Below are 14,137 nucleotides of genomic sequence, written 5' to 3' on the forward strand. Positions count from 1 at the left end.
GCCCCGCTCCCGGCGGTCATCGCGCGCCGCCCGCGCGCCGCCCCGGCCTCTCTAGCCGGCGGGCGGGCGGGACCATAGAGAGCCCGCGGCACCGCCCCCTCCACGGCCCGAGCGCCCGCTCGCGCGGCTCCCACAATGCACCGCACAATGGCCCGACCGCCGCCACTACCGGGGCCTGAGCGGGCCTGGCGGAGCCCGAGCGCGGCCCGGCCCGCGGCGCGGGGCCCCGAGCGCGGTGAGTGCCGGCGAGGGCCCCGGGGGACGGCGGGGAGCGGGGCGGGAGGCCGTCTCGCTGCGCCCGCGCGCCCGACACCCGGAGCGGCGGCGCCTCTCCTCTCGGGCCCCACGGCGCGGTCGCCTACACCCCCGACCGGGGGCCCCCTCCACGCCAGTTCGGGCCCAGATAGGCCCCAGGGTGACGAAATCTCTCCCTGGAACCGATACCTGGGTTGGGGGACCGGAAGAAACCCCACTGGCTCCCTCCCTACCGAGACCTGGAGACGCAGCCCTGAGGGTCCCCTACTCTTGACCCCCAGGCTCCCTGGAGACCCAGATAACGCGCTGCTGACCTTACCAGGGACCCGGGTCTGGGGGACGCAGATAAGCTGCACCTGCTCCCTCCCCTCAGACACGCCTACTCGGACCCACATAACCCCCTTTCCTGCTCCAAATAGTCGCTTTTTACTCTCTGTTTCGTTTTCCAGAACCGCATAGCCCATTTTGAGACTTACCTCAAATACCTGGTTCTGGAGAACCCAGATAAGCCCTACCTATAATTCCTTCCTCAGTGACTACACTTCCAAACCTTATCATCTATTTGGTTACCCGTTTTGAGACCATTGAAATTCAGAGAATTCACTTCTATCTTCAATCCCTGGAATCCTCCAGCCTTTATAACCCATCTTTCTTTCTTTCTTTCTTTCTTTCTTTCTTTCTTTCTTTCTTTCTTTCTTTCTTTCGGCCGGGGGGAGGTCCCTTAGAGACCCAGTTAAGTTGCTAATGATTCTTTATCACACTTGCCCTTCCTTCCCATCCCTGAGACCTCCTCCAGACTTCTCCCTGAATTTCTGTGCCTTCTCCCTTCTCTGGCAGGCGTCCACTCCCATCTCTCCCAGCTCCCGGGGAGTTTAACCTTTCCCACCACACAGTGGAGTGGTCTAGAAGCTGCCGGAGGAGCCTGGTTACTCCCTGCAAATCCAGTCCCCTGCTATGGCCCCAGCTTGGTGGGAGAAAGGGACCTGTAAGGTGGAAGATGAGGGGACAACTGGGGAGGGGGGGGGAGTTGCTGGTGCTTTCACCTGCACGAGTAGCCCATCTCCTGGCTTGTGTGTTTTTCCATCTTGCTAGCTTGGGACTGTGATAGAGTCTGGCCTTGGATTTCTAACCCTGCCCCCCAAGGTGAGGCCACTAGATTGCATGGGGGGGGGGTTGGGAATACTAGGGGGTGTCCAACCAGGTTTCCTCTTAATGAAAATGGGGCTGTAGTGAGCTGCAGCCATTTGCTCAAGGCCTCCGCAGGAGTGGGAGGCAGCGGGATTCAGAGGAAATAGTGAATCAAAGGGACTCCGAAGAGGGCCCATCTACAGTGACAGAAGAACTAGCAGCCCGAGAGTAAATCCAACCCCTGCTAATCCTGTTTGATGTCTCTTGGAATGATGCAAGTCATTGAGACTCTCCAGCCTCCCTGTAATTTAATTCTCCCACCACTCTGGAGTGTGTGTGAGAGAGTGAGTGAGGGGGGCAGCTATGCTCATTTCCCCTTTCTCACTGTTTTCCAGCCAGTCGGTGTGTCTTTTGGATTTGTTTCTGGTGCTGGGGTCAAGACCTGGGTTTTTTTTTTCTTGGTCTATTTATAATTTCCCAGTTGCTATTTTGGGCTCTGCTTAAGGGAAGAGTCTGTCCACCCTAAAGAACGTTCCAGGGTGTGTTCCCGGGTACGTTTCCTCCTGGGCAGGTGTTGAATTGAGTTCTTCAGATCCCCAAGTAGCTCTTGGGCAGGAGGGATAAAAGCTATTTTAGGGTAGTCACTGGAGTGGAGCTGTTAATCCTCTATGGGTCTCTCTAGTTAAGAACACTTAGAGATTAACGCTTTCCTTGCTGCAGGGGGGCTGCTTCTCCAGGGTTTGGGGAGGGTTGGGACAATTTAGTGTGGCAGCAGAAGGTGGGAACGTGCAACTCAGTACAAAGGCAAAGATAATAGCTGCCTTTTGTTGGGGACTTACAGCAAGCCAAGCCCTATGTTGAGCCCTTTGCATACCTGACTAAAATAATCCTCACAACAAGCCTGTGAGGTAAGTATTTTTAGCTTTACAGATGAGGAAACAGGCTAATAATGGAGAAAGAACGCAGTTTCTATAGAGATGATGTAACACCATAAAAACTATAGTTTCGTCAGAGGGCAGCAGGCATCATGGCACACAGCAGGACAGACAGACTGGAGAGCAGTTTGTCTCCTTTCCGCTGCCAAAGAGGGCCTTCGGGAGTTTTTAGAAAGCACTTGTGTTTGGGGCGCGGAGCCTTAGTAACAGAAGGGACTCAGAGAGAGAGCTCCGGCCCGGGATACGGGATACGGTGCTGGAGGAAGGGAGCACAAGGGCGACTGGCTCGAGGGGATGTGCTGGCGGCTGATGGCGAGGGAAAAGGGGAAGGCTGCGTTCTGGGGCGATGTGAAGGGAAGGAAACTCACTCAGAGGCCTGAGAAGTAACATTAAAGGGGGAAAAAAAAGAAGTACTGCTCGGGCCCTGTGCGGAAAAGAGGCAGACACAGTGTAGACGGCACTGCATGTGTGCACACACTGTGTCAGACGCTTCGTCCTCTGTGAGACCATTCTAGGTAAGGAGAAGACGTCTTTATCTTAGAAACTGAGGAATCTGAGATTCAGAGAAACAAAGTAACCTGCGCCTGCTTTCACAGCCAGTAAGTGGCAGCTCTTCGGATAGCAAGTCCAAGGTTCTTTCCGCACTACCTCCCTCTTGAGATCAGGCGCCAGAAGCGATCTTTGGATGAAAATACACCGAGTTATACCAGTAACTGGGAGGGATTGATTGTGTTTGTTTTATGGGAACAGGTTCCGTCAGCTTCTCTACAGTTGTTAAGGTTAGAGTGTGAGACCAGAAGAGCGGCTTTGAAAGAGAAGCAGGATTCTTTCAGTTTTGCCCAGGAAGTCTGAAGGAGAGAGGCCCAGGAATTTTCCTAGAGGAGAGGACTTTGCAGACAAAGGACAGAGGGAGAGAGACTAGATTCCCAAAAGGTTCCTAAGGTAACACCGGCAGCAGCCTGTCGGTGACTATGGGTGAGGGCTTCCCCTGTGCCTTTTTGAAAGGATAGGGGGAATAGGATCAGGGTGTTGGCTGTTTTCTTTTTAAGGCCATAGCCCCATTAAACGCAGATCAAGGCAAGCACATGGCTGCCTCCCTCCTTTGGTTCTGTCATTACAACCTCTTGAGCTCTCCTTAGCCACCACCAGCCTCTTTCCTAGAAGCCCATTACTCACTCTTTCAGAAGCGGCATACTAAACTGCTCTGTCTTGTTTGTGCTTGTTCAGGAGAACAGAAGAGGTGTATGTGTGGGAGGTGGGGGACGTACTGTTCTCTTTCTGAGTTTGTGTGGAATTTCCAGGGCTAGGCTCCCCTCTCGTGTCGGCCAAAGTGATGCGACCTGCTTCCCTCTGGCTGCCGTTCCCAGCTTTTCAGAGGCTGAGATGCACGGTTTTAGATAGCAGCGGGGAGCAGAACTTGACTTTGAGGGTGGGGTAAATTCCCTCCAAAGTAGATGTTCGAATTCACGCTTGCTCTCTGCCCGATTCCAAGGTAGCGTAGTAATCGCTGGTTTTATAAACAGGTGATTCCACCCTTGAGAAGGAGGGACTTAACCCATGAAAGGCAGACATCAGAGGCCTTGGAGATTTATAGTGAAGCAGGCAGATATGCCACGATGACTCGAAGGCTCAAGTGGGACTACTTTTTAGCACTGCCTACCCCTCCCCGGCATGTGACTCATGCAAAATGCAGCCACCTTTGTGCAGATCTTTCTGGGCAGATCTCCCCACTCGTGATGGGGAAATGTTTATCATATTACACTGCACTGTTTCTTCAACAAGAGGAATGGTTCCTGAACAGGACGTAGCTCACGTTAATGATGAGCAAAGCTCTCTGGGGCATGAACCCGCTGATCCCATCATCTCGTTCACCGCCAGTCTGTTAGATGAATGGTCACTGTAAGCAGCAGGTGCTAATGAGCTGAGCAAGCATTCTGTGGCCCACAGCTGTTTGTGCGGTTGGAGCCCTCCCCAGATTCTCGTGGACAGTCCCCACTGTCCTTTGCTCCCTTCACATGGGAAAGCCTCATGACCAAATTTTGGCATGACTTCTTCAAAAGGAATCCCCCTGTTGTAGCAAGTTGCTTTGCAGTTGGTAATCTTATTAGTGTGAATGTGGGTCTGTTGTCCCCCTTTGGAGAGTCAGTACAGTAATCTCCATCCTCTCTGAATTAATGTCAGGAGAAAAGTTCTGTCATCTTTGCTCCAGTTTTCCCCTTTCCCACACCCCTCCCCTCCCCCTGCCTCAACAAGAGAGAGGATCAGACTTGAAGGTATTGGCTCCCCACTTTGGAAGAGCTGTGACACCAGTTTAAACCAGAACTTTGTGAGCATAAGTGAGCCTTGCATCAACTTGCATTCAGTGACTAATTTACTCATCGAACGGTAAGAAAGTTGAGAATCCTTTTCTAGATGCTAAGTGTATGGAAATGAAAGAACTGTGATCTGAGCCTTCAAAGAATCAATTTGGTGGAGGAGTTCTAATGCTAGTATGCTTCCTGCTCATAATGGAGAAATGTATGTGTGCTACAAAGGTCTGCAGGAGGGGCTGCTCGGCACGTGGCGTGTTGGACGGCTTTGCTAAAGAAGCATGGCCTGGGAGACCCAGAGAGGTGGTGGAAGGTGGGATGGGACCAGGACTGGTTTAGGAGAAATGCTGAGTCTGCTGTTGCCTCCTCAGGCAGAACCTCTTATTGATGTGCTACTGAGAAACACATCTGGCTCAGGGGCTGTCCTTCCAGGGTGTAAATTTCCTAAGCAAAAGCTTCTCCTTCCTTCTCTGTTGCCTTTTGGGCATTTTATTGCTCTTTAGCACCTTCATGAGGAGGAGAATTGTGGAAAGTAGTGGGGGAGGAGGAGAAGGAGGAGGAGCTGCCATCTCTAAATTTAGTGGAAAGGATATCAAAGTGAAGTTGGAAGAGAATATTTGGAGTTTAGGGCTTTTACTTCCTTAGATTATCTCGTTTCTTATTAGCCTAGGTAGAACTAGTAATAATAGTTACCATTAAGCACTTATTAGGTGCCCAGCCTTCTGCTGAATACTGTGTATTCATTATCTCATTTAATCCTCGAAATATCCTTATGATTTAGGAGATTATTAAACTCATTTTGTAAATGAGATAGCTCAGGGAAGTAATTGGCTGAAAGTCACGTGGCTTTGAAGTGGAAGGGCTGGGATCGGAACGGGATCTGTCTGCCTCCAGAGCCCATGTTTTCATGGTATTGGGCTCCCTAACACCAGGTGTTCTGATGTTTCAGGTGAAGAGATTGTTTTCTGAAGGCTGCTGCGTTGGAGGCTGTGACAGAGCAGAGAGCCCGTGTGGAGCTGATGGGGAGGCTTTCTGAATAACATGGCCCTTCGCCATTAGTCTTGCCATGACCACATTTTTCACCAGCGTCCCCCCCTGGATTCAAGATGCAAAGCAGGAGGAGGAAGTGGGCTGGAAACTAGTTCCCAGGCCTCGGGGCCGGGAGGCGGAGAGTCAAGTGAAGTGCCAATGCGAAATCTCGGGGACGCCCTTCTCAAATGGGGAGAAGCTGAGGCCTCACAGCCTCCCCCATCCAGAGCAGAGACCGTATAGCTGCCCTCAGCTGCACTGTGGCAAGGCTTTTGCCTCCAAGTACAAGCTGTATAGGTAGGTGATGCTCCCATACCTCTTCCTGCCCTGAGGTTCCCAGAGGACAAAGCCAGAAAGACTCCACTGAGTGGGAGGCTTTATCTGTGACAGAAGAGTAGACGTTTATTGGCCCATAAGTGTACCCTGAACACCAACAATTTGAAATCCCTCACTAAAAGCTACCGGTGGTATTTGTATTCAGACACTAGACTCTGATGGGGAAATATCAGACCGTCATGAACAAACTAGATTAAACGATGTTTTCAGTACTACTCTCCCCACCTTTGCCAGGTAATGCCAGATAATGTTAGCCAGAAATTAGAAATCAGTCTTAACTTGAGAAGGAAAAGGAGACCCTCTGGTCCCATCTGTAAATTTTAAAGTGGAGGCTCAGAGTGGGGTAGTAACTTACCCAAAGTCCCATAGCATCTTTGGTCCTGCAGTGCCTCTTCTGAACCAGCCTGCTACTCACATGATTACTTCCGTCTCTGTGGAATCTCTGGTGTCCTCTCGGTCAGCAGCTTTCCTGAAACTTTAAGCCCAAGAGCCCTACATAAAGTGAAATAGAATGTGAAAGTGCTAGTATAAAGTAGATATGGCAGAGCAGCTTGGAAGGGAGGGGTGCCTGCCCCGAAGTGATTTTGACTTTATCCTTGCCTTTCCATCAGAGGAACAGGAATATGCCCTTTACAAATGAGATAGACTGCCTGATGCACACTGCTTCATCCACTCATCTAGCCAACTATAATTTATTGAGCTCCTGCTGCATACCACACATGGTGTTAAGTGCCCTGGACAGAGTGGTGAGCCAGATGGGGGTGCTCCTTGAGTCTATCTTAATAGTGGGGACAGACCGCAGACAAGTAAATGCATGAACAAGATGACCAAAGAAAGCCTCAGTTCTTGTCTGGAAAACAGTTGATAGGAAGGAACTAAAGCAGGTAATAGGGCAGCGTGACCAGGATTGCCCTCATGACAGTTCTGTGGTCCTCAGGAATGCTTTGATAACTGTGTGCTCCCGTGTCTGAGGTGGACTCCAGTTGGGGCCATCCTCTTAGGCTTCCTTAGTGACAATCTGGGTGTCTGCGAGAGGCTACAGGAAAGGTCCTATAGGGTCTGGGAGGCAGGAGCTCTGACTCCAACCTTAGTCACTGCGTGAGCTTAGGCGAGTCACTAAACCTCTTAGTGCCTTCGTTTCCTCACTTGTAAAATGAGGAAAATGGACTGTGGGTCCATCAACACCTCCCTCTCGTACGTTACCGTGTCTGATATGTCACAGAAGGTTAATAGTAGCTCTTGGTGGCGTGAGCACTCACATGTAGCCTGAGGGTAATGGCTGCGTTTGATACCTTCCAGGTAGGAAGGATCACTGGGTGCTATACTAGAGACAGCTGTGGTATACCTGAGTGAACCCAGGTTTCAAGGACTGTGTTCAAATTCAGTTTCTGCCACTTACTGACGTGGGTGGGGCTGTCCTGTGCTTCGGCCTCTTGTGGAGAACAAGGTTAATGACAACTCACACAGGGCCTGGCAGATGGTGGGTCCTCGAAGTCTTACTGAGTTGATTCTGAAAGTCCCATAGAGCTCTGGATTGTAACTCCTGCACTCTGAGCTCCTGTCCCTCCAGATGGGAGCAGGTAAACCAAGGAACACTGAGGTACTATACCATGGGAACACTTTTTTAAATGTTGCTGGTTTACACAGCAAACACTTTATTTATTTATTTATTTTCAATGTTTATTTATTTTGGGGACAGAGAGAGACAGAGCATGAACGGGGGAGGGGCAGAGAGAGAGGGAGACACAGAATCGGAAACAGGCTCCAGGCTCTGAGCCGTCAGCCCAGAGCCCGACGCGGGGCTCGAACTCACGGACCGCGAGATCGTGACCTGGCTGAAGTCGGACGCTTAACCGACTGCGCCACCCAGGCGCCCCTACACGGCAAACACTTTAAATGGTACAAATGAGCATTCAGTGAAAAATGCATTGTCCTTATGCTGGAAGCTACCATTCTCGCCAGAGGTATCCAATGGGGTCAGTTTCTTGTGTATCCATGCTAAGACATTGAAATATGTATTCCCTTCCCTTTTTATTTTCACAAGGGATTAGATTACACACACCAAACTGAACTTCCTGTTTTGATTTAACCCCTCATTATGTTTTGGGATTGTTCCAGATAGAGAAGTTTAGATTTTTTCTTTTCAATTTTCTTTTATGGTGTCATTTAAAATTTTTTAAATATAATTTTTTGAAAAGGAAATACGTTCACATAAAATTCACAAGGTGTCAAAAGGTATAAATGGAAATTGTCCATCAAACCCATAAGCTTCCCTATCTCTTTTCCCCATAAGGAACCAGTGTTAGTTTCTTATATATCCCTCCAGAAATATTTTTAAGCACATACAAGCAAACATACATCTGTTTTCCCTCTTTTCTTATGCGTAGTACCATTCTGCATGCACTGTCCTGTCCCACTGCTTTTTACCACTTCATTGTATCCTAGGAGTTTGTTCCCCGTGGGTACATATAAAGCTGCCTTTTTTTTTTTTTATTTGAGTCATTTTTTGAACTTATGATTTATTTCACCGATTCCCTATTGATGGACGTTTAGATTGTTGCTGATTTTTTACTACTACAAACAGTGCTGCAAAGACTAGGAGTACATATGTGATTTTGCAGGTGGGTGAGGATATCTATAGAATATAGTTGGCATAGTATTCCGTTGCATGTCTCTACCATAATTTTTGTATCTACTTCCCTGTTAATGGACACCTCAGTTGTCTGGCCAGCCCTTGTGATCTCCTTTCTTTCTCCTCTATCCTCCATCCCTACCCCCAGGCACATGGCCACCCACTCAGCCCAGAAACCCCACCAGTGTATGTACTGTGATAAGATGTTTCACCGCAAGGACCATCTGCGGAACCACCTGCAGACCCATGACCCCAACAAAGAGGCCCTTCACTGTTCTGAGTGCGGTAAGAATTACAATACGAAGCTAGGCTACCGGCGCCACCTGGCTATGCATGCCGCCAGCAGCGGTGACCTCAGCTGCAAGGTGTGCCTGCAGACCTTTGAGAGTACCCAGGCCCTGCTAGAGCACCTGAAGGCCCACTCACGCCGAGTAGCAGGTGGTGCCAAGGAGAAGAAGCACCCCTGTGACCACTGTGACCGGCGGTTCTATACTCGTAAGGATGTGCGGCGGCACCTGGTGGTGCACACAGGCCGGAAGGACTTCCTGTGCCAGTACTGTGCCCAGCGGTTTGGCCGCAAGGACCACCTGACACGTCATGTCAAGAAGAGCCACTCGCAGGAGTTGCTCAAAATCAAGACAGAGCCAGTGGACATGTTAGGCCTCCTCAGCTGCAGCTCCACAGTCAGTGTGAAGGAAGAGCTGAGCCCTGTGCTATGCATGGCCTCTCGGGACGTGATGGGGGCCAAGGCCTTCCCTGGCATGTTGCCCATGGGCATGTATGGCGCCCACATCCCTACCATGCCCAGCACGGGCATGCCACACTCCCTGGTGCACAACACGCTGCCCATGGGTATGAGCTACCCCCTGGAATCCTCACCTATCTCTTCCCCAGCTCAGCTTCCTCCAAAATACCAGCTTGGATCTACCTCATACTTGCCCGACAAATTGCCCAAAGTGGAGGTGGATAGTTTTCTGGCGGAGCTTCCTGGAAGCCTGTCTCTCTCGTCCGCTGAACCCCAGCCCGCCTCACCTCAGCCGGCGGCAGCTGCGGCCCTCCTAGATGAAGCACTGCTCACCAAGAGCCCCGCCAACCTCTCTGAGGCCCTCTGCGCTGCTAATGTGGACTTCTCCCACTTACTGGGCTTTCTTCCACTCAACCTACCCCCATGTAACCCACCCGGGGCCACCGGAGGCCTGGTCATGGGCTACTCCCAGGCCGAGGCACAGCCCTTACTCACCACTTTGCAAGCTCAGCCTCAAGATTCCCCGGGAGCTGGCGGACCACTGAACTTTGGACCTCTGCACTCCTTGCCTCCTGTCTTCACCTCTGGCCTGAGCACCACCACCCTGCCTCGTTTCCACCAGGCATTCCAGTAGCCCCCAAGGAGGCCCTCAGCCCAGTCTTAGGCTCTGTCAGGGAGCCTCTGTACCCACCCCATCTGCATCTCCCATGAAGGCAGCTGAGCTTTCAGAGCTGGGTTCAAAAAGAAAAAAATTCCAGTATCTGTATGGAGCACTTGGTTTGGGGGCTCAAGCTCCAGGATCAGTTCTAGGAGGAGCCTTGAGCCCCAACCCCATGAAAAGATCTCATACCATAGAACTTCAGGTATTTTTACTTTTACTTTTTTTGATCTGAATCGGGAGCCACACTTCGCCCTCTCCCTCTCCAAAGTGTCAGACCTCCTCCTCTTTGGAGAAGGGGGAGGCCTCTTGGAGACACAAAGGGTTTCACTTTGGATGACCTCGAGAGAAATAGCCCAAGAAGCCCGCCTTCTGGTCCCAACCTGCAGACCCCACGGCAGTTGGTCAGGCCCTGCTGCAAAGGGTCACTTGGCTCCGTCGCCTGCTTCCCACCAATAGGCAGGAGAGAGGGCCTCTGTCCTGCCCACCAGCCCCGTCCCTCCTGTAGCAGCACCTCCATTTCCAGTCAGTGTTGTCCAGCAACGGTACCGTTTACACAGTCGCCTCAGACACACCATTTCACCTCCCTTGCCAAGCTGTTAGCCTTAGAATGATTGCAGTGAACATTGTTTACACGCCGTGAATTCATTCCCACCAGTCCAGTCCAGTTGGCACCAGCCGGAACCATTTGGTACCCGGTGTTAACTGGAGCCCTGTTTACAAGGCGGAGTCGGGTCTCACTGACTTCTCTTCACTTGAGGTCACATTTTTCCCCTGTGGGGAAATAAACTGACTTTGGACTGCTTCAGTCTCTGCCATCTTCCATGACTGTCTGTTCCTGCCTTCCTCGGCAGTGTCTGCGAGACAGGCAAGAAGATTGGAGCAGGTTTCTCACAGGTCTGCAATTCTGTTTTTCTCCAAGTACATCATGAGCCCTCCTCCTCCTCTTGAACAGGAGAGGGCAAGAAATGAAAGGCATGCCCGCTTCTATCGCCCCCATTCCCCAGCCCCCACCCCAAACATCATGAGCTGTTATCCTTAGTCTTGGAAGGAGGGACTCGGGTTCTAAGCTGGTTGGCTAGCAAAGGAGAGGGTATGAACCCCTGATGTGTCTCTCCTGCTTGTCCCTTTTCCAGGAAGTTGTGGAATTGTTGCAAGAACAGTCTTCAGGAAGTTAGGGCTAGGCAGATAGTTGAGTCCTAACCTGTGGGTACGTCATTGGCTCCCATACCAACCTTTGTTCTTATCCACAGTCTCCCCACTCCTCTACTTTGTAGTTACAGTGGACTCAGGGCCACTGTGCATAGGCCTCTCTGCTCCCCATCAAAGTAATCCCACCTTCCTCTTGTGGCCCCCCCTCAATTTGCCCCCAATACTTAGCAGGGTTTCTCGCAACAGATGACTCACTCTTCTGGCTTGTGGGGCTCCCTGCCACAGAAAGCACAGCCCTTGCCCAGCCGAACCCCATCCCTGCTTCATTTCTCAGTTCCGCACGGGCTTTACTCTCACCACTCACAGAAGGGAGGCAGCTCAGGGACCACCAATGTGGGACCCTCATGAGACACCTCCAGTCTGATTCAGAAACACACTTCTACCTCTTTACTGTTAACTTCTACACATGCAGCCAGTAGTTTCTGGGCACTTTTCTCAGCGGTGCCTCATGCTGGCTTTTCCACTAGGGTTTCAGGACAAACTACCAAGGAACTGCCTCGGCCTCCGCCCAGTCCTCACACCCCCTCTTTCCTTCTAGACACCACTTTGCTTTATCATCAGGAACTGAGCAGGTCCAAGACCCAGGCTTTTGCTTCAGCCCAGGCCAGTACTCTTTGAGGTGCAAGCCTTAAAATGTAGCTCCCTGGCCCTCGATTGGAAGCAATGTGGAGTGAATAAGCATGTTTTGATTTAGGCAGGGTAGCTTGGGATACTTTTGAAAAAACAAAATGTCTGGCAAGGTTAGGATCAGACTAGGTGATTTGCTTCTAATAATTCGTTTCAGTGAGTCCCAGGGACTAATTAAGGTTTATTTTTAAAAGCGTCCGCCTTGGTACGCAGCCACCTCCTGCATGCTGTGCATGTTATTGGGACTCGTATTATAGGAAATGGTACATGAGGATCCAAGCAGGACTCAGTGCTGCCATTCTCCTTATTGTCTCTGGTCTTCATCACTAGACCCAGCAACCCTTCGTCCGCTCCCTGCCACCTTCCGTGCACACCTCATTTATAGAGGCAAGTGGGCCTCTGGCCATGGAGTATAAAATCTCAGGCTTAAAAGAGTCCACTCTTCCCTGCCTGTCCTTTCCTGTCCCTTCCTTGAATTCTCTCCCCCATTAGTGATGCTGGGAAACTCCTAGAACAGGCAGAGCAACTATTTAAAGCCTTGTAAGTGGGGCCTTGCCCCTTCTCCCCTCTCCTTCCATCCTGTTTCTCCTTTACTCTTCCGTCAGTACTCTCACCCCACACAAGGAATTTCCCTATCACTGTGAACTTTGCTGGTACAGAGGAACATCTGCCTTCACCTTTTTTTGGACCATAGCCACCCAGCTGTTTCTTAAACTTCCCTTCCCAAAATTTAAAAAAAAAAAAAAAAAAAAAAAAAAAAGCCTTATTGGCCTGGTTGTTCAAAGGATAAGAATAGCTTTATCCTATGTTCAGTACCAAACCCACTTCAGTACCTTTACTGAGGCCATGAGAGCCTGAGGGGTGTCTGCCCACAACAGGAGCCATGGCATGTGGCAGAGACCAAACAGGGACCAGGAAAAAGGGGTAATGACCCCTTTCCCCACCACCTCCAACCTCTGTCAGCAATGAGTTGCCTTGAACAGGGGGCAGGCACCTCGCATCCTGCACACAGCTGGTGAAGGTTGAGTGCAGTCCTGGGGGCCAGGGGATGACCTACCCAGCTGTGTCAGCTCAGGATCTGTGCACATCTTTTAAAGAGGGAAGAGGTGGGAAAAGGAGCACCAATGAGTTTCCCCCCAACCTTATACAAATGGCATTTAATGGAAATCCGGGAAGCAGGTGTGATTACTTTTTTGCTCGTAGATATTGTCCTAAGTTGAAATTTTTCCACTGCCCTAAACTTCTCCTAGTAGTCTGAATCCTTGCCCCCCCCCCCTTTCTTTTTGGTAGCTGTTTTCCCCATTCCCTCTACCTTCCCTCTTATCTAGGAGCTGTCTTTAAGCACGATTTTTTTTTAACAGTTTATATTGTACAGGATCAATATTTTGCTTTTTAACAAGGATATTTATGTAATAAGAAACTTTGCCTTAGGCAGGTGTTGGCCAGAAAAGTCCAGATTCCTCTGGGACCTCACCCTGGCCTCTCCTGGAGCTCTGAACCTGCTGTGGAAGGAATTGGCTATGACCTTCACCACTGGAGAGGAGGGTCTGTGGCAAGGGAAGGGGTGTCCTGGTTCTAACAGGAGAAGGATTCACCGTGATAATTTAGTGCTTCTGTGGAGGGGTCTGGAAGAAGTATCCCAGCCCAGTTTCTTCAGATGCAAGCTCACTTCCATAGCTGCCCCTCTCCACCTCTAAATATTTGGCACTAGAACTCCTGAGACACCACTTCTCATTTGCCTCCCTCCCTCCTGGTGATCAAGGCTTTGGGGCCACTCTTTCGTAATGCCAGATTATTTAAAGAGAGAAAAATACAAGACAAAAACCTTCTAGCACTTTGTAAACACAGTGAATAACCTCTTGGAGTATTTTTGGCTTTATATAAAACAAGGTTTTTAATTGTAAAATATAAGTGCCATTAGAAAATGCACAGGGCGTATCTTTGTTAAAGTAGATTTTTCAATGTTTTACAGAATTACATTTTCAAAAAAAGTTTTTATAATGAAGTTGTTTATTAAAAACTTCTGAATGATGTGTTTGGAAGTTGTGAACCTGTCTGATTGGGCAAGGGTTGGAGAGTGCCTGGGGAAGAACTGGAAACAACAGACATCTTTAGCATCCCAGGGGATGGTGAGTGTGGGGCAGACAGTAGCAAGCCTTCACGTTAGCACCTACAGACTTTATACTTTGAAATGAAAGATCTTGAGCTAAGTGGCATCATGCTATCACTTAAACTTGGATGCAAGAGGAAACTCTCATTGGCCTCACGAAA

The 14,137-nt window shown here is 50.1% G+C and overlaps 1 protein-coding gene across 1 annotated transcript; it reads left to right on the forward strand.

Annotated features, from left to right (window-relative positions):
* Nucleotides 1-40: 40 nt before the first annotated feature.
* PLAGL2 (PLAG1 like zinc finger 2) lies at nucleotides 41-12,597 on the forward strand. Its single transcript, XM_043602611.1, has 3 exons — nucleotides 41-235; nucleotides 5,577-5,953; nucleotides 8,773-12,597. The coding sequence occupies exons 2-3, from the start codon at nucleotides 5,694-5,696 to the stop codon at nucleotides 10,001-10,003; spliced, it is 1,491 nt and encodes a 496-aa protein (XP_043458546.1). The 5' UTR covers nucleotides 41-235; nucleotides 5,577-5,693; the 3' UTR covers nucleotides 10,004-12,597.
* Nucleotides 12,598-14,137: the final 1,540 nt, after the last annotated feature.

The sequence above is a fragment of the Prionailurus bengalensis genome, chromosome A3, assembly GCF_016509475.1.
Source record: "Prionailurus bengalensis isolate Pbe53 chromosome A3, Fcat_Pben_1.1_paternal_pri, whole genome shotgun sequence".
Classification (NCBI taxonomy): Eukaryota; Metazoa; Chordata; class Mammalia; order Carnivora; family Felidae; genus Prionailurus; species Prionailurus bengalensis.